This window comes from Solea solea, chromosome 13 (assembly GCF_958295425.1).
Source record: "Solea solea chromosome 13, fSolSol10.1, whole genome shotgun sequence".
Taxonomy (NCBI): domain Eukaryota; kingdom Metazoa; phylum Chordata; class Actinopteri; order Pleuronectiformes; family Soleidae; genus Solea; species Solea solea.
The window spans coordinates 15,430,900-15,451,683 of NC_081146.1; the positions used below are offsets into that span (position 1 = coordinate 15,430,900).

Sequence of the window (20,784 nt, forward strand, 5' to 3'; positions counted from 1 at the left end):
TATGGGGGTTGAAAGCATTTTAGTCACACCTGCACCACATACATGTACTTAACCCGTAGAACACAGAGCATTTAGGCTGCTTTTTCACTATCACTATGTTAAAATGAACATATAGAGGCCATAAGAATGTACAATATAGAGTGTCTTATGTCCTTTCTTTCAGCATAACTTAGAACTTATAGACACCAACTTTACATACACACTTGAACAAAATTGATTGAATTTGTGGAATTTGTGAAATTTGGAAACAAGTCACAGTTCAAAGTTCACTTGGCTGGTTTTTATGAACAAAAATAAAAATAAAAATGGTCTATTTTTGTGACTTCTGCGATGTAAAATGAATCATTACTTTGACTCAACAACACAAAAAAACAAACTTTTTAAAGCCTGAATATGTGACCTATAAACACACAACCCCAGGATGTCCATAAAAGGAGTTGAGTGTTGTTATTCCCAGGGTTAATTAAGAGTGTTGGCTTCAATATGTTCAAACTCTTATTATTTACAGCAATTCTCACACTTGATGGTTCTCAGATTAATAAACACATATTATAGCTGTCACTCAGAGTGGCTCTGCCGTTATGAAATGAAAACTAATAAGTTTGGTGTCAGCGTTGCCGCTGAGGTTTTCAGGTTGATCATATCAGAATCACACTGTGGCTCTGTGGAAGTCAGTTACACTCATACACTCTCATTTTCAATTGCCAATTTTTTTTTTTGTTTATTTAAATGAGCGTCAGAAATGAAAGTGAATTTGTCACACACTCACTTTTAATCATTACTGAGTATGTTTTTGTCTTTGGTAAATCTGTTTGGATTTTCTCGGTTAATTACTGCTAAATGAAGATAGTTTGACTCAGTTCTGTGACTGTGTTTTTGGCGTCAGGGCGTGGTGACAGACACGTCTCCTCAGACAGCCGTCCCCTCCTCGCAGGAAGCCAGCGGGCAGCAGCCTTTATCAGTGGAAAATACAGTAGATCATGCTGCACCCTACTCTTACCAGCAGTCCAAGTGAGTACAATACTGTGTTTGTTATGATCCATTTCAAACTCTTATGACCTGGGGGCCGCTGAGCATTTAGGCTGAAAGTGAAAAAAGATTATATCTTGATGATCCATCATGATGTTGCAAATGAAAAATATCCAGGATGCTATTGCGCACCATTTCAAAGTAAAAGTGTTTGTTTTGATTTATAGCTCACCAAAAAGAACATATTCATGACACAAAAATCAATCTGAAAATTAAACAAAACACATTGAATTAATAATAACATGAAGACAATTGTAATTAAAACACTATAGGCAAACTAATATACAATTAAATGTTGAATTTGACAATGTGATAAAGGCACATTATTATATATTATTATAATTATTGTGAAAATATAACTTTAAAGTAAGTGTAGGGCCACAAGACATCGACTGAGGGGGGCTGCCAGTTTGAAACCTCTGCTGTACAGAGTTCTGTATAAAGACGATGATGATGATGATGTTAAAGCTGAATCTGCACAGTTTAATGGTGAAAGAAACATGACAGTCCACATTTATATTATGTACATTGTTACAGCCATATATTTGTCTCACAGGCTGCAAGAAAAAATAGGGAGAGGAGACAAGGTCTAGTGCAAAAACAATTATTTATTTACCAAAAACAAAACTAACAGACAGCCACACTGATGGTGTGTGTGTGTGTGTGTGAGAGAGCCAAGCTGAACGGGGAAAGAAGGCGTCTTAAACTCATGTGGTGTCATGGTCCAGGTGTGGCTTGTCACCTTAATGACGACCCCGCCTCCCCAAGCCTGAAACAGAGAAGAAAAGGCCAGCAAACACTCCCACTGTCGTGTGTATTAGTGTCTTGTAAGTCTTGCTTACACTTTACTCTGATTGCTGTTCTCCTCGGGACGGAGTTTTCACAGCGTCCAAAACAATGAAGAAAATACTATTCATCTGGTTTCTCTTGTGTTTGTCACACAGTGGCGCTTATGAGGACATGACACAACACCAGCTCTGAGGAAAAGTATCTGCTGTCAGTATCTGGCGGCAGGTTGCCAGTCAGTCACAACATTACCAACATTTAAAGACAAAAAAAACCAGTCACATTCATGCAAACTCCACACAGACTCCTGAGCCAACAACTTTCGTGCTTCGAGGGAACAGCGTTTAGCACCACAGCACCGTCCCATCTAGCATTACTGCATTTACAGACAGTGTATCACTTTATTTATTTATTTATGAGTTACTTTGTCATGTAAGATTTCTGGCCAAGGCCAATTTGCAATCTCTGTCCAGTCAATCAATAATACATCAATAAATCAGGGTTAGGTTACGTACGATAAGACACAAACAAGGCGCCTTTCAAGGTTCCCTCCCTGATAGTCTATCTCAAGGCTTACTAACTATTTGTATCAGAACTATATCATCTGCGATGATGCCTCACTGTTCAGATGTCAGGCTCAGTTCTTCTTAGATCTGAGCTGTCCTCAAAAAAATCTTTCAACTTCAGTCCTCACTGACTCTGGAGGTTCCGTCATTGGTCATCTCACCTGATGATCAAACAACATTTACACACAGTATATATACTGTATATGTACAGTAGAATCTAAATAAAACAAACACATAAAAAGACATAAGTGCCGACTCTCACTGTCTGAAATGCAAAGGAAAACCAGTGCGAAAGCCCTGATCCCCTCTGAGCTTTAGGAACAACTAAGAAGCCGCAGATGCATATGTGGCTGCAGCAGGTCAGAGCGCAGAGGGCAGTGCAAGACTGTTTAGACATTAGGATTTCAAATTCTATTCATTTATTCTCACTTGATATTTAATGGGCGATAAACAACAAGTGTGGCCACAAATAACAGTTTCAAACCAATTTCATTAACGCTTGTTTTTTTGTTGTGCAATTAGTTCTAATTGATTAAATGCTTCTTTTTCTTTATTGTCCTCCAGACACCTCTATACAGTACAGACTAAGTGCTAAACCATCATTTATGTTTGTGTCACATAATCGCTCTCTCCTTGTGTCTGTCTTGTTTCTCTGCCTCTGCCGAGATAACCTGTTTTCCTTTGCACATAGTCGGTGAACGACGAATGTTGTGGACACTATTTAAACACTAAAACAGTCCAGAGTTCTTCCAATAAGAGGGTTGTGTTTTTGTTGGTCTGTGTGTGTGTGTGTGTGTGTGTGTTTTACTGACTTGTTTTTCTGTCTGTTTAGATAAAAAGGTTTGGTGGGAATCACAGCTGCGCTGCCGGTAGAATGACTGCACCAAAGCGCCGGAGACCCAGAGAGAATCAAAATGAAATAAGAGACAAAGAAAAAAGAGCTGATGGACAACACTGACGGGAGGAAACTTCTTCTGTGTGCGCACAAGCACCGAATAAAAGACAAAATGAAGGGGAGAGAAAAAAAAAATCAATGTTTTTTACCTGATTCAGCCAAGAAATGATGGTTTTGCTCGAACTTGAAGACAATGAAATCAAACTCTGTCTGCAACTGTGAGTACATCATTTCTCTCCATGAGGCTGGACTTTGCCTCCAAAGGAAAAAAAAAAAAGATCAGACAAACTCAACCAACAAGCTGTACAGAGAAAAAAAGAACATTTGAATGTGCAGGTAGATTTTCAGACTTTTTTATGACAAAAAAAAAAGGAAGCAAAGTCTAGAGGGAAAAAAACAGATTGTCTTCCTTTAATATTAAGCTACATTATTTTTCATTCTTTTTATTATTTGAGTAGTTTTCTAGAAATTCAATGTTTTTTCGTAAATCTTTATTGCCTTAATTTTCTCAGACTGGGGAAAAATATTTCCATAGTGTTGAATTATTATTAAATAAAAAAGAGAGCCTTGAAATCTACTAAGCTATCTGTACAGGATTAAAAAAAAAAAAAAAAAAAAAAGGTCGTATTTGTATGAAGATGATTTTAAATTATGTGGTGCAGTGCAGCTGGTGTTGGTTGATAGGAGGGAAAAAAACAAATCTTTAATCCGACCTGTGGAAGGGGTCAATCCACTGCTCTCTGAGTTTATTTTATGGGATAAATATTCATGTTTTTCTTTTGCATTCTTGTCTTTTTACTTTCCAGAGATTCTTTTTCTTTTTTTTTTTTGCTTTACCTGCTTTTCTTGTCTCACTGCAAGAAAGCAAAAAGAAAAAAAAAAAGGTTTTGACAAAAAGTAGAAGAAAAAAAAACACGCTAGGATTTTTAAATGTGCAGAAAGCAATAGTTTTAGAGAAATCTGTTGACAGTTGCTCATGTCTTTCTTAGCTGTTGAACACACGCAGCCCACACAGGTGGCATTTTTATACCAAAGATGAAGAAACTAAATAGTGAAGAAATCTTCCTCATGTTGCTTTCTCTTTATTTTTTTCATCTCTGAAACATGTTTTTTCCTTTTTTCTTTGCTTTTCATGCTGTCGGAGTGTTTCAACACGCAGACGCCTCGATCTGTCGTGTCACGCGATCAAAAAGCGTGGCGACGCCGTGAAGCGAAGGGACGCTGTGTCACGTGTAAAGAGACCAAACACGCTGTGGTATGGAGACACAAGGAAGCGGGTGTATATTAGCAAGAATAAGTTGATGTAGTACATTTTTAGTGGAAAGGATATTGCGGATATTGGCGTGTAGTCTTTTGTCACTACACCGTCCTCAGGCGACTCCTGCTGCTATAACTCGTTATGACGACTTCCCCGAACTAACTCCCTAAAGTCAAAAGTCTCAGTTCACACAACAAGCTGTTTTTTTTGGCGCCACTGTCTCGCCATACCATAAAAGCCATTCAAGATGTGAGCGTGGCGATGAAATCTGTAAGACGTCTGTAAGGGCATTTCTATTGTTCTATTGAATGAAATCACTTCAGCTTATGTATATTCTCCTAAAAAAATATCTTATTTTGTCTTTTTTGTTTTGTTTTTGAGAACTGGTTATGATATGTGAGCTGCTAAATACGTGTCAGTATTGGGGACTGAGGTGGATTCATGTTGGGTGCGTGTGGAAGTTTGTACTGGACAAGATGGTCAGTGATGAGCGAAGAAGAAGAAGAAGAAGACTGAGGTCACATCCTAAACACTCAAACAAAAGGTTCAACCAAAATCATGCAGACACAAACCTCTGTTGGAAAGTAAATGATTGAAAGGTGACAAAGAGGGAGAGCGAGAGACAGGAAAGAGAGGACAAAAGTAATATTTATGAGACGTTTTTGTACAGGTGTGTAAAAGAAGATGCAACAGACATAACTTTGATGATGCTATTTTTTTATTTGCTTGGTCACATGCCTCCCATGTCTTTCAAATTGTGATTCTGAGAGTGTCTGTAGATCCAGTGGTTTATTGCTGTAGTTTCAAATGTCTCTTTTCTTTTTCTTTTTTTTTCCGGTTTTTCTTTTTAGACAATTCTTTCAATAAAAAAAAAAAAAAAAAGAGATCTGAACCATTAATACTCATCTTGGTTTTGTAAGGCAGGTGCACTGCAGTACCGTGCCACTAGAGTGCACTGTTGCACACGGTTGCAAGAAAAAGAGCTACAGTTGTCACAGGAGATTTTACAGTTGCTTAGTTTACAGATGTAATATAATTATATTCAAACACTTAAAGAGCTCCTCTGCTAGTAATACAGTAATACATTGGAATTAAAGCAGCCAGCCGTGATTTAAGTGTTGTGTTATATGACATGCTGAGCTCAGGTATTTACAATGGAGAGGTGACGCAACAGCCAACAAAAACACACAGTTAGTAGATATCTTTGTCATATATGATATAAAGGGAGGATTATTAAAATACGAGAATGCTCTTCAATGCAAACACAACATCAGTCACACAATAATCCGGCACCTTCACCATCAGGATCCCAGTTTTTGTTTTTTATTTAATTTTTATTTTGATCACACTAGGTTTTGCTTTTCATGAAATAGTTCATGAAAAGCAGAGACATACATACGAAATATAGATCAGCCCCTTAACACCGAGTGTAGACGACACATTTGCGCAAGCGCACTTTGCATTAACGCAATTGCGCGACAGTCTGTGCTATCGGAAAAAATGTGCTTTATTACGGTAATTTCACCTGCGCTGGAAGCCGGCAAATCGGCGTCTCTGTCACCAGAGAAGAAAGAGTTGGAAAATAACGCCTGTAAATAGTTTAAATTTTTTGGCCCGTTTTTGGACATTGAGACAAAAACTCAAACTAATTTTTTTTTTAAATATGTTTCACACTGTTTCAAATTTCAAATTCAACACACAACATCTGGTGTTCATGTACAACTACAGTGTTGTTGTTTTTTAAATAAAACCTCTTGCTTTTCTTCTTCATTTTAAATTGTTAATACACTATTTTAACATGCAGTAAATTGTGAATAACTGCCAGATAATGGATGTTATTCTGGACAAAAGCACTTACTCACAGGACATTTTCTGGCCCTTTTATGGTTAAAATAAGCAACAAAAGTCCAGACGGACATTTTGAGGCTTAGGTGTTCTAGTAGGCTGTGTGAATTGTTGGTAATAAATTAATAATAATTATCCACCAACGCCACATTTAATTCTTTTTAATAGATTTGAATTTTTGAATGAAAAGAGAAACTGCTGCTGTAAGTCCAACACATGCATTCAGTGCAATTATATGGACAGAAAAGGACAAACATCATTGTCAGCTGAGGAGTTTCATCATGCTTCTGCCTGAGTGGACCACACCTGCAGGCTCACGTACACTACCTGTATAAAATCTCATTCCAGCGTTACACAATTCTGAGGTTGCACAATAAGAATATGCACAGGGACATATCCGGGTGCTTTTTCGTCATAATGTGTACAAATGGGCAGCCACTGTTTCAGCCTCCCACCTGGAAAACAACATTATAGACCTTAAAAAAAAAAAAAAAAGGGGCCGCATGACAACTGAACGTAAAAAAGGAACCTGTCACTCTGTAACTTTCCCTGAGGTTAAAAATAAACAGACCTTTTTTTTAAAAATGGCTCAGGCTTGAAGGAGAAACATTTGTTGGGAACTGTAACACTCTCCAGTTACTTACAGGATTATGCAAGTCCTCGAGGCTTTCTGTGGCAGATTGCTCCGCTCTGTCACTTACTCTCTCAGTAGCAGGTGCGAATGAGAATGATGGAAACTATGATAAAAGTTACAATGGTCAGCGCCGAAAATAGAAAGATGAGGCCGGCGAAGACGGGATTCGCCATGGGGGTGATGTACTTCACGTCAGACGGGATCATGTTGGACATACTCAACATGTAGCCCACACTCCAACCTATGCTGGTGTCCTTAATCTGAGGAGAGGAGAGGAGAGGAGAGGAGAGGAGAGGAGAGAGGGATTTTCAGTGTCCGTACATGCTGCCAGTCAACTAATGCATCATCTTTGCATGTTGAGACCATTCCAGTCAAAAAACGAAACAAAACACAGTTACAGCTCGAGGGAAAAAGACCCAGGAGCACAAACCCCAAGAGTTTCTCTTTATTCCTTTCTTCTAAAAGGACATTTGAAGTATGGGACACCCCAAAGACATGCCATACTGCAGCAGACACGTCACACTAACTGTCTTGTTGGTGGGAGATGCTGAGGGACAGTCCCGTCTAAAGGTCTAAATGTCGACCACCATGCAATTAGGAAAGTGGGGCTGTAATGTGGGACTTTTTCAGCGCGAGCGTCTTTCCTCATTACTCATGAGTGAGTGGCTGTCTCACGCCGGGGACTTCCTTTGTGAAGGACGCTCCGTGTCCTCAGGGCAGCCTGAGAAGATACATTGGCCGTCTTTCATTCAAACCTTTGAGCGCAGATGATGTCACCCAGCCGTCTGTGGTGGGTCCCAGTGGGTGGTTTAATATATAGGGATGGTTGTGTTTTATTTCATAGTAATTAGAATATATATGACAGCATCAATGTGTGTGTGTGTGTGTGTGTGTGTGTGTGTGTAATTCTATTTTTTGACCAACCTCTTTCTCAAAATGAATGTTTTTCCACGTTTCATTGTCAAACTTGTAACCTTTTGTCAACAAGGTGAAGACATAGTGAGCTGAATAGCAGTAAGTCTTGAGGTACTTGGGCGAGATCCAAGGCCTTTCTTCCCTCAGCTAAAAGAGAGCGGAACAGAGATTAGAGTTAAAGTCATGATCAAAGCAAAAATCTAATGTTTCACGTTGACAAAATATCAATGCAATGAATTTTGACTTTTTTCCTCTGAATTTTGAACTGAATTCACCTTTTTATAGCCAAACTTGAATGAATCAAGCGTTACATTCAACCATTAAAATTTTTTTTTGTAAATAACTACAATTCGACATCTTAATGAAGAAATAATAATGTGCTTTACTATTTTTTCTGCATTCAAAATATCATTCTGGTACTTCATACTGGTTTATTAACAATTTCAGAAACGTCAAAAATGATTTTGATAATTAAGGGGGTGGTGGTCTAATACATTTGTAATTTTTTTTTATTTGGTGAAAATCATATAAACCACACCTGTCAATGAATGTACAGTATGTTTTACAAAGATAATTTTGTTTGTAATAATGTATAATTAGCATTTTTGCATGTTTCTGTTTCTTTCTCTTCTGCGTGTCCTTGCTGTCATGTTTAGGGACTTTGAGTTTGGTGTAACAGAAAACAATAATCTCCTTTGACATTTTAGAAGCTTGTCGTCACAAAGCGAGCACTCACACCGTAACTATTTAGATCTTAAATTGAACTACACCCCGCCAGATTCACTCAGTTATTGCACGGATCACAGCACGACTTTGTTCTTCACCGTTTCCTTCAGCACACATTTCAAGAGCTCACCACTGTCCAGGATTTATGGCAGAATTCTGCAATTGTGGCGTTGAACTGCTCGATATCCGACGTCCCGTTCAACAGTAGAGCCCTCGCAGTGAAATAGAATCCAGCGTATGCCTGACGGGAACATCAGAAACAGAGATAAGTTGTTTGTGCGTCTTCATTAGCCTGTTGTGTATTTGCCGCTGCGTTACCATGAACTCTCCGGTGACTGGTGGCTGTTCAACCCTGTTGAATGAACACTGGGCTGAAGAGCAATTGTTGAAATCAAACTGGGACTCTACTATGCTCTGGCACTTGTCCGAGTTGGGGTGTCCCACCATGAAGAATTCTTGATCTGGTTGGTAATTGTTGGGTTTGTTTGTGCACGGAGTGTTGTAAATGTTTGAGGCCTTCATGGTGATGTTGAGACCTTCAGGGTAGCAGGGGTTTGAGATGTATCCAGGTGATTTCCCGAGCTAAGAGAGAAGGAAGAAAACAGGAACTCTTAGAACACAGAGCATTTTTTATTCCATTACTATGTTTAAACGTACAGTATATTCACCAACTATATAAACACACCTGAGCAAAAAGTACTCGCAGTGTTTGGAAATATACGTCACAGTTCAAAGTTCACTTGGCTCGTTTTTGTGAATGGAAAGAAAAGAAAAACGGTCTGATTTTGTGACTTCTGCACAATCAATCAAGTCAATAATGTTGTTGACGACTGTGATTCAAACACCAAACAAGCTGATGTATGTAATTTAACGTTGACTGTAGTACATTTAATAGTGCGACAATTACAACCGAACGTCTTATTATTACAAAAATATTGCCAGCAAACATAGTCGGTATTATATTCTATCACCTCACTGGCAGCTGTGTTTAAAGGAAGAGGAGGTCGTGGGCCATGTTTTCATTGTGATATAAAGAAAGTGATGGACCGCATTCAATCGATTGGTGGGGCCACATGTGGCCTGCCGGCCGCCAGTTTGACACCCTTGTCTTAGATCCTTTTAAGATCCTGCACAACTTATAGGCAATCTGACATATTATCTTTGCATGAATTACAAAACATAAATCACAAATGATACGAAACAAACCCCTCGTGACATTTTCACTATTACGCAGTTCATGGAATTACACGATATCTCCCACACGGCTTGTGATGTAATTACACGCTTTAAAGTTAACATTTGATGTCAGGACACTGTTGCAAAGGTATTACACTTTAAACTTTTCACTGGCATCGCGTATACGGCTCACACTTCAAACACTATTAACTCATTTAATAATGCATTTTCTCAGAGAGTCGCCTGTCGCCATTTACGGTCCAATCAATACTCTTAATGACGTAATGCATCACATGATCAGTCTCCTCTTGCCTGTTAGCAGTTTGAAGGCGGCAGTGTTCACAAATCAATTCTTTAGCAGGCATTAATGGATATTGGCCACACACCACATGTGGAGACCCCCCCCCCCCCCCACACACACACACACACAGGGAGAACATGCAAACTCCAAAAGGCCCTAGGTCGAACCGGTGACCTTTTCGCTGCCCCCGACCCTACTGTGAGGCCCACACACAAACGCATGCGTTGACAATACAACAAACAAGCCTGTGTACCTGTATGATTTTGTCCAGAACCCTCTTCTCAATCTCATTTTTGCCATAGCAGAGGAAACTGTGAGTGTAGACATTGTACGGGTATCCGTACAGTTTGACATGCAAGTAGTCGGGGCCTTTGAGATCATCCTGGACAGTGAAGGCGATCTGGGTCGACGCGCCACCAAGGTCCATGGATCCTACTGTCTTCGCCCCCTCTGGTTGTGTGTAAGCGTTCCACAGGTTTTTCTGCAAGAACGTGGACCAAAGGTTAGTACGCTAAAACGGGACAGTGAAGGAACATTACAAGTAAACTTAAGACGGACCAGAACGATGTCTTACTTCTAGGAAGTTTCCCATGAGGTAGTTCACAGAGACCCACCCGTATAATCCCTCTTCTTGACCAGTAATGATGGAGGCCTTTTGGAAGTGGAAGGGCAAAGACCTGAGGTAACTCGTGAGACTTGTCATGATTTCATTGGACCTCTGTTCATCCTCCTGGCTTCAAGTAAACAAAGAGTAACAGAATCATGGTTTTTTTTTTTGTGTGTGTCTTGTAACTAATCCGTGTCATGAGAATAGTCTTACACTGCAGAAAATAGGCATGTGCTTTCTTGTCAAGTAGACGAGAAGAATACCACTTTTGTCTCTGAGCTAAAGACTGAGGTTAAGCCAGACAGTTACTACACAGCTATGGCTGAACACAACAATAATAATGGAGTATTATCACAGCAATGAAGCAAACCCAAGACAAGCTAAATCAAAGTTGCTGAATATTTGTGTGCTGATCTTTTGATCCATTCACTGCAGTCGATCAACCCTTGGTCTAGTAGTATCTTTTATGGCCTTTATAAGTTTCTCATTAAAGGACAGGATCCCTTATTTGGACACCACAGCGTCATTGTTGCATGTTGCCTCACTCCGCACCTGTTTTCTTACTGCTGGGCTTTCTGCTGACTCAGACGGCTTATGTGTGAGGTTAAAGTCTGAAGCTTTTTCCTGCCACCAGTGCATTGTATAAATACGTTGAGAAAGAATTGAATGAAACCACAAGTCATTTTGATGCTTTCTTACTGCAACATTCTCATTCCGGCTGTAGCTCCTAGATAGAGGGGCGTGGTTTTGTGTTTCTCTGCTGGAATGATTTTGGTTATGGTCTTCATGCAATCTTGAAACGCTTTCCATGTTTCGTTGTTCTTCCGAGCGTCCACCACCATATCTGAGATGCCAGCACCTTTGGGCACAAGGTGACAATAACTAAAACCATTATAATCACTTTGATTATGCAATAATACAAAAAGCTGTAAACTGGTTCTTGGTATTGAAGTGAACAACTTACCAGGCACTCTGCAGCTAATTGTCTCAGTCACTATTCCTGTTTCATTCTCCTTCTCCCCGGGCCACTCGTAAAGGTACACAGTGGAACGAGAGGAACCCGAGTCAATGACAATGCCATACTGAAGAGAAGACGGGGAAAGTCTCATGTTTGATTCTATTGTTCTTTTGTACTTTTATCAGAGAAAGTCACAAAAGCCCTAAACAATTCCATCAATCTGACAAAGAGTTTTGCATTAAACCATCTGTGCAGCACCTTTAAAACACACGGAACATGGTCAAGACTCAATCGGAACCTCCACCCACCACCAAATTAGCATCTGACATCTGGATCATATCTCTAAAAGGACTTGTGTTTGACAGCTATGCAGTAAACTAGTATACGTCTGAGGACATTTGTGTGTGTGTGTGTGTGTCTGCGTGTGTTTTCACCTCTAAACCGTATTCTTTAACGCTCCAGATGTCCTGTATGACGGCAACAGCAACAAGGGCGGCGATGCTGCCCAACAGCAGAAGCAGCACTACTGCTATGCGACATTTGAAGCCAATTTTTTTCTTGGATGCCATTTCCTGTGGGGGGGGGGAATAAATAAATGTAGTTCACACTAAAAGCAGCATCTTACTGTAGCTCTCAAAAGTGGCAGCGTTTGAAATGTGATGGTAACAGAACACTGCACATTTTCTGTAAGATGGAAAATGGCAGTGGCCGACAGTGTCACCATGGAATATCTGTCACAACTGCGGTGTTTTGGGATTTAATAGTAACACGACTCTTATCCCAAATTCTTATATATTTATTTATGATTTTATTTATGATCTGCAAGAAGAACATGCTCCCAAAGACTTATGAAAGGTTAATAGAAGAACCATAGAGTGTGTACCAATGTTACACAACTCAAGTCCTGCAGGATCAGAGACTCAGGCTAAGACGTCTAACTATTTTCTTGGTGCCATATTTATCGGGCTTCTTCGTCTTCTTCTTCCTCCTTTGTTGCCAGAATTTTGTCCTGCGGCCTTTGAGGAAACTCCCACAAATCATACATCAAACATGCAGTTCAGTTGGGAATGGTGTGCAATGAATGGCTTTTTCTTTTGAGTAACCGAAAGCATCTGTGGTCGAATGGAGATGAAATTCATTCAACAATCAAGAGACGTGTTTGAACATTTTTTGATTATGCATCTTTGTAACCTAACCCACACAAGCCAGTGTGTTCATGCGTCCTTTACTTTGGATATTTGGATCATACACAGAGTGTAGAGCTGACATGTAACATTGCTGCCACACTTCAAAGTTGCACAAACCCCTGGTGGGAAGCAAACCTTGCCATGAGAGATTATAACATCTGCACACAGAGGGAAGAACACTTGCCTCAGAACAGTGCTCTGTTTGACCTTCAGCTTTACACACAGGAAAGTGATTGTCATGCCGGATCCGCCATGTAAATAATAAATTAGTCCATGTGTGCTTGGATGAAGGAAAAATACACACACACGATACAGATTACACGTGATTGTTCTCTCATGTAGAGACGTTCAGTATGGCTACAATTACATCAGCATCCCACACAAAGCTGAACAAACAGTGTTACATTAAACACAACACACATATCTTTCAACAGCTATCACTCATGGAATTCAATTTGTGTCAACACTCTTAAAGAAGCAAACAACACTTTATGAAACAAAAATGAACCGATTTATTCTATTTTATCACTCAAAAATATTTTTCATTATTTATTTTATTTGTTTGAAAACACACTTTTTGTTTCCGATGGTCGGATTCTTTTCTGTGCTCCCCGATTTGATCTTTGCGCCGTGGTTCAGCTGGAGCAACCGCTTAATGGACCGGAGGTAGTCACAGACTTGGACTCGCTGTCTGTCTGGAACATATAATTGTAAGTATCTAACGTCTGTCAGATTATTACTTAGAATTGTTTTGTCGGATGTCGACGGGGGAAAACTTTGGGGAACGAGTCCCAGACGGATAGTCCAAACCCGTGACTACTTGAATGATTAAATCGATTATTTGCAATTTGTATATTTTGATTGTGTGGTTCATTTTTGAATTGCTGTTTGCTTCATAAAAAGTGTGTTATTGGAAAATATTAGCACAAATCTAATTCCATAGACACTTACCCTAACCTTAACTATCACAAACCTAATTCTAACCCCAAATTGGCTGTAGTTTGCACGTGATCCTCACAAAGATATACAGTATATACAAGTACACACACACACACACACAAATGCACCCTCGATATCAAAAAATTCTTCCCGATTATCTGTTTCCTCCCTTTTTTTAATGATGCATGTTACCAGTGGTATGTGCACTGTGCGAAGATTATCTATAATTTAAAAATACCACCAAGTTGTCATAGTGAGGAATGTGTGTATTCTAGTTGCCTTTCAAGTAGCATGTGTGCAAAAAGAAAGTCGAATTTTCCTGATATGTATAGTTACAAGTGTCCCATAATGCCTTGTGGAGAAGAGTGCACCGTCAGAATTGGTAATTACAACCTTGCGTCTGTCCACAGCGATTAGGTAATGCTGCTTCAGCCATGTTTCATGGGTGTTTGTGTCAGACCATCAAACATTCGCATCAGTCAGCAGCACGACATTTGTCTCTTTCCCTCTCTCTCGCTCGCTCCACATCTCACTTATGCCTCATGTTTACATTTTTCTGAATTACCACATTTAAAATTCCACACAGGCAAGAGAGCAGCAGGTCAAAGGTGTGATTAGTACCAGGTGCCGTGGCAACATGTGTAATGTCCGTGACAGATGTTGCTTTACTAACACTGTTTTTTGTCCTTAAAACAGATTTGCGTGACCTGACGATGAAAAGCTTACTACACTGCATTCTTAAGAATAAATAGTTGTTTTCTAAGCGCAAACTGACTGTGCTTCAAGTGTAGAATAATAACAGCATAATAATAATAATAATAGTAATAATGATAAAAGTGATCAGAATGAACCTAATCATTCACAAAAACAAGACATGTTTTGTATTTTGTCTGTGTAGATGTTGACATCTCTGTGAAACCACACGGAGACATGAGCTCACTGATCTCTGGCTTTACTTCCTCAGGTTATGGTTATTCCTGTCCTTAATTTTAGTGTTGTCCCGTTCGCTTCAGTCATGGCATTTGTCATTTTTAGCAGCCGACCATGACCGTTTTCTAACATTTTTAAAATAACAACTGCCTTAGGTTCAAAACAGAGTCTCTCTGTGTTGATTCTGCTATCCTTTTTTTTTTAACATCCAAAAGAATATAATTGAACTCTTTTGTTATGTGTCATGAGTTAATGCTCTTAGACAAGTAAAATAACAGCATGATGATGGTGAAATCTATGCTAATAAGTATAAAATTGCAGCTGATGCAGCTTATGTGGTCCAAACATGAAAAAAACAACAACATATTTTTCTATCTGACTGAACAACACGTAAGCGCAGCTCTTTTAATTAAGTTGGTTTTGTTTCTCTTCCAAGTTACATTTGGTATTACTGCACCTGGAAACTGGAAAAGCCAGGCTGTGTTTGGCCCAGGTCTCCCTGGTAAAAGAATGATCTATCTCTCAGGGGATTTTCTGTGATAATAAGACATATTTATTCTTCAATCAGCATAGATAACACACAATTTGGTGTGGACTCATCCCTGTTAAATCCTTTAATCCACCGTCCTGCAAAACAAACCATTTTTTTCCTCTCCATTTGTGTACAAATGAAACATAACAAACAGCACATCTAAGAGCCTAAAAGACGAGCTCAAGCAAACATCCTCATCCGAGCTTCAACGCACATAACACAGGAAACATGCCTGTGAAAGCCAGTCATATGGGGTAAGTCATTCATCAAGGCACATGTTCCTGACTCTTGCTGGCTTGTAGAGACTGGTCCTCGTGAGGTTATGGAACATTAACACACCCCACAGATCACAATGAATCATGCAAGCACAATAAATTATCTCACACAGTGAAGCTGTCGTACCTGTGGGAACGTCACTCTGGAGAACACGTCAGTAAATACACATAACATGGTGGAGTTTTGTTTGTTTCTTACCTTAAGGAGTTGCTGTGCACAGTGGGAGTGAGATCTGAACCCAGTGTGAAGAAGCACAGCAGGAGACAGGGAAGAAGGGCACAGACAGACAGACAAAGAGAGAGAGAGAGAAAGAGAGAGAGAGAGAGAAAGCAAAGGAGTGAGTTGTGTGAGTTGTGAGAGTTAGATATCTAAAGAGTGACTGGCCCACAGGAACAGGAGTGTTGTACCCCAACAAAACAGAGTGAAAGAGAGAGAGAATGAACATGGGCGGGGCAATGTATACAAACTCCAGTTTTTACCACTCCCAGCACACCAGTGCAAAAGAGCAGCCAGTGACTGATGCACCCGCTCTGTTCCTTCTTCCTTGACTTTCTCTCTCTCTCTCTCTCTCTCTCTCTCTCTGTGTCTTATGATCAGTATGATCAAACAGTACACGTCTCTGAGTATGCATGAAATGACGTGAGAAGAGGAAGCGCACAGGCTTGTGAGTTAATTGATGTAATCAATAAAATAAAGTGCAGTGTGCTGCAGTCAGCTCTTATTAGATAGGTCTGGAGTGAAGGACAATGGCATGGCACGTGCATGTAGCACAATTCAGCAGCAAAGCAAAGCAAGTGTTTCACCTACAATATAGAAGACAAGGATGTCCATGAAAAAAGACTGTTAAGAATCATTAAAATAGAAATGTTATTAAAATTAAAAAAGAGTAAATGTTGCAGCACAGTGGAAGAAGCAAATTGTCATGCAGTAAAGTGAGGTGCAGCAGATGTAGAGGTGTTTAAAAAATTGAACTGACAATCTAGTGTTTGACTATTCAAGACCTGTCGTTGTCTGACCATTTTTAAAGGTCTTTTGTTTTATAATCACACACATTTTTACTCAGTCTTATCTTGGTCTCAAACACATACAGAACTCTGGATTCCAAATCAAGAACCACAAGTTATGTATTTGTAAATATAACGACTGTGATTGGATAATGTTGGTCAGTAGTAGTAGGCGATAACGGCTTCCACCCTGCAAATAAAGTTTGGTTCATAGAATCGACATGTTGAGATTTATTGCTTGTAAATGTGTTAGACCACCAAAGAGAAAGCATAAATGTTTTAGAAATCTTTCAAAAACTTGTTTAATCAGTAAAAATGAGAAGTCAGAAATGAATCAAGCATCTCATTCAACCACTTGAAGGGAATACAAGTATATCACTATAATTTGACATCCTAATCAATACATGATAATATGTGTGCATATTTTTTCTTTTTTTTTTTTATAAATCTACATACTGGTGTATTAAGCACTTTTTTGATAAGAAAGCTGTGGCTTTGGTAATCTGAATTCATTAGAGGAACAACATCTGAAGGAAATATGGCAAAGACACACACACTTCAGCACCACTCCCACCATGTGGGAACACAAAGTGGCAGTTGATTAATGGACCTCCATTTTGTTGAAAAAAGATATCAACTAAGCCGCTTTACCTGACCATTTTCATTATAAATACACAGTTACATGACCTTGGTCTCAGTGGATTATATTTCTGACTACAGCACAGACTTTAAACCTTTGTTCCTTGTGTCAAAAAACTGCCTTTCACAGAGATAACAAGCCCCAAAGGCACCAGCCTGATAAGACAATGATTGTGGGTTTGAGTACCATCTCGGGTGAACTTCCATCTGGCAGTCAAGTCATAGTTTAGCATGTTGTCAAAAAAGTCATAGTTTAGTAAGTCGTCCAAAATGTGATAAATAAAAGAGATAGTTTAGTATTTCGTCCAAATTTGAAAAAAAAGTCATAGGTTAGTATGTCCTCCAAAATTTTAAAACAAGAGTCATGTCGTCCAAAATGTGACAAAATAGTCATACTTTAGTATGTCGTCCAAAATGTGACAAAAATGTCATAGTATAGTATGTTGTCCAAAATCGGTCGAAAATGTCATAGTATAGTATGTCGTCCAAAATCGGTCAAAAATGTCATAGTATAGCATGTCGTCCAAAATTGGTCAAAAATGTCATAGTATAGTATGTCGTCCAAAATCGGTCGAAAATGTCATAGTATAGTATGTCGTCCAAAATCGGTCGAAAATGTCATAGTATAGCATGTCGTCCAAAATTGGTCAAAAGAGTCATAGTATAGCATGTCGTCCAAAATCACACAAAAAAGTCATAGTAAAGCATGTCGTCCAAAATCATACGAAAATGTCATAGTATAGTATGTCGTCCAAAATCGGTCAAAAATGTCATAATATAGCATGTCGTCCAAAATTGGTCAAAAATGTCATAGTATAGCATGTCGTCCAAAATCACACGAAAATGTCATAGTATAGTATGTCGTCCAAAATCGGTCAAAAATGTCATAGTAAAGTATGTCGTCAGAAATGGTCAAAATGTCATAGTATAGCATGTCGTCCAAAATCACACGAAAATGTCATAGTATAGTATGTCGTCTAAAATTGGTCTAAAATGTCATAGTACAGTATGTCGTCGGAAATGGTCAAAAAAGTCATAGTATAGCATGTCGTCCAAAATCGGTCGAAAATGTCATAGTATAGTATGTCGTCCAAAATCGGTCAAAAATGTCATAGTATAGCATGTCGTCCAAAATTGGTCAAAAGAGTCATAGTATAGCATGTCGTCCAAAATCACACAAAAAAGTCATAGTATAGCATGTCGTCCAAAATCATACGAAAATGTCATAATATAGTATGTCGTCCAAAATCGGTCAAAAATGTCATAGTATAGCATGTCGTCCAAAATCGGTCAAAAATGTCATAGTATAGCATGTCGTCCAAAATTGGTCAAAAATGTGATAGTATAGCATGTCGTCCAAAATTGGTCAAAAATGTCATAGTATAGCATGTCGTCTAAAATAACACGAAAATGTCATAGTATAGTATGTCGTCCAAAATCGGTCAAAAATGTCATAGTATAGCATGTCGTCCAAAATTGGTCAAAAAAGTCATAGTATAGCATGTCGTCCAAAATCACACGAAAATGTCATAGTATAGTATGTTGTCCAAAATCGATCGAAAATGTCAGAGTATAGTATGTTGTCCAAAATCGGTCAAAAATGTCATAGTATAGTATGTCGTCCAAAATCGGTCAAAAATGTCATAGTATAGCATGTCGTCCAAAATCGGTCAAAAATGTCATAGTATAGTATGTCGTCCAAAATCGGTCAAAAATGTCATAGTATAGCATGTCGTCCAAAATCTCACGAAAATGTCATAGTATAGTATGTCGTCCAAAATCGGTCAAAAATGTCATAGTACAGTATGTCGTCGGAAATGGTCAAAAAAGTCATAGTATAGCATGTCTTCCAAATTCACACGAAAATGTCATAGTATAGTATGTTGTCCAAAATCGGTCGAAAATGTCATAGTATAGTATGTTGTCCAAAATCGGTCGAAAATGTCATAGTATAATAGTATGTTGTCCAAAATCGGTCGAAAATGTCATAGTATAGTATGTTGTCCAAAATCGGTCGAAAATGTCATAGTATAGTATGTCCTCCAAAATCGGTCAAAAATGTCATAGTATAGCATGTCGTCCAAAATTGGTCAAAAGAGTCATAGTATAGCATGTCGTCCAAAATTGGTCAAAAGAGTCATAGTATAGCATGTCGTCCAAAATCACACAAAAATGTCATAGTATAGCATGTCGTCCAAAATCATACGAAAAGTCATAGTATAGTATGTCGTCCAAAATCGGTCAAAAATGTCATAGTATAGTATGTCGTCCAAAATTGGTCAAAAATGTCATAGTATAGTATGTCGTCAAAAAATCGGTCAGAAATGTCATAGTATAGCATGTCGTCCAAAATCATACGAAAATGTCATAGTATAGTATGTCGTCGGAAATGGTCAAAAAAGTCATAGTATAGCATGTCTTCCAAAATCACATAAAAATGTCATAGTATAGCATGTCGTCCAAAATCATACGAAAATGTCATAGTATAGTATGTCGTCCAAAATTGGTCAAAAATGTCATAGTATAGTATGTCGTCCAAAATCGGTCAAAAATGTCATCGTATAGCATGTCGTCCAAAATTGGTCAAAAAAGTCATAGTATAGCATGTCGTCCAAAATCACACGAAAATGTCATAGTATAGTATGTTGTCCAAAATCGGTCGAAAATGTCATAGTATAGTATGTCGTCCAAAATCGGTCAAAAATGTCATAGTATAGCATGTCGTCCAAAATTGGTCAAAAATGTCATAGTATAGCATGTCATCCAAAATCGGTCGAAAATGTCATAGTATAGTATGTCGTCCAAAATTGGTCAAAAATGTCATAATATAGCATGTAGTCCAAAATCAGTCAAAAAAGTCATAGTATAGCATGTCGTCCAAAATCTGTCAAAAAAGTCATAGTATAGTATGTCGTCAAAAAATCGGTCAGAAATGTCATAGTATAGCATGTCGTCCAAAATCATACGAAAATGTCATAGTATAGTATGTCGTCGGAAATGGTCAAAAAAGTCATAGTATAGCATGTCGTCCAAAATCACATAAAAATGTCATAGTATAGCATGTCGTCCAAAATCACATAAAAATGTCATAGTATAGCATGTCGTCCAAAATCATACGAAAATGTCATAGTATAGTATGTCGTCCAAAATTGGTCAAAAATGTCATAGTATAGCATGTCGTCCAAAATTGGTCAGAAATGGCATAGTATAGGATGTAGTCCAAAATCGGTCATAAAAGTCATAGTATAGCATGTCGTCCAAAAACACACGAAAATGTCATAGTATAGTATGTCGTCCAAAATCGGTCAAAAATGTCATAGTATAGTCAGTCAGTCATCATCATCTACCGCTTTATCCTCAACCAGAGGGTCGCGGGGGGTGCTGTGCCAATCTCAGCTACATCGGGCGATAGGCGGGGTACACCCTGGACAGTTCGCCAGTCCATCGCAGGGCCACACACAGATAGAGACAAACAACCATTCACTCTCACACTCACTCCTATGGTCAATTTGGAGTGTCCAATTTACCTATCCCCACATTGCATGTTTTTGGACTGTGGGAGGAAGCCGGAGTACCCAGAG

At 38.8% G+C, this 20,784-nt stretch overlaps 2 protein-coding genes across 7 annotated transcripts in view; one reads left to right on the forward strand and one right to left on the reverse strand.

Annotated features, from left to right (window-relative positions):
• The window catches only part of LOC131470984 (RNA-binding motif, single-stranded-interacting protein 3-like), a 148,382-nt gene extending 144,486 nt beyond the window's left edge, over nucleotides 1-3,896 (forward strand). For 4 of the 6 annotated variants that reach the window (XM_058647110.1, XM_058647115.1, XM_058647113.1 and 1 more), the window contains 2 exons: nucleotides 887-1,011; nucleotides 3,214-3,896. In XM_058647110.1, coding sequence (XP_058503093.1) covers nucleotides 887-1,011; nucleotides 3,214-3,217 — 129 coding nt within the window. In that variant the 3' untranslated portion in view covers nucleotides 3,218-3,896. Of the gene's footprint in view, nucleotides 1-886; nucleotides 1,016-3,213 lie in introns of those variants that run through there. The other 2 variants (XM_058647111.1, XM_058647116.1) reach the window with 1 other exon arrangement.
• Nucleotides 3,897-5,841: 1,945 nt separating this feature from the next.
• Nucleotides 5,842-20,784, reverse strand: part of entpd3 (ectonucleoside triphosphate diphosphohydrolase 3) — a 29,215-nt gene continuing 14,272 nt past the window's right edge. The window contains exons 2-11 of the mRNA XM_058647109.1: nucleotides 15,759-15,792; nucleotides 12,131-12,268; nucleotides 11,703-11,820; nucleotides 11,438-11,597; nucleotides 10,706-10,865; nucleotides 10,385-10,612; nucleotides 8,973-9,236; nucleotides 8,785-8,895; nucleotides 7,938-8,075; nucleotides 5,842-7,273 (exon numbers count right to left, since the gene is read on the reverse strand). Of these exons, the coding sequence (XP_058503092.1) occupies nucleotides 7,085-7,273; nucleotides 7,938-8,075; nucleotides 8,785-8,895; nucleotides 8,973-9,236; nucleotides 10,385-10,612; nucleotides 10,706-10,865; nucleotides 11,438-11,597; nucleotides 11,703-11,820; nucleotides 12,131-12,265 (1,503 nt within the window). The 5' untranslated portion in view covers nucleotides 12,266-12,268; nucleotides 15,759-15,792 and the 3' untranslated portion in view covers nucleotides 5,842-7,084. The remainder of the gene's footprint in view (nucleotides 7,274-7,937; nucleotides 8,076-8,784; nucleotides 8,896-8,972; nucleotides 9,237-10,384; nucleotides 10,613-10,705; nucleotides 10,866-11,437; nucleotides 11,598-11,702; nucleotides 11,821-12,130; nucleotides 12,269-15,758; nucleotides 15,793-20,784) is intronic.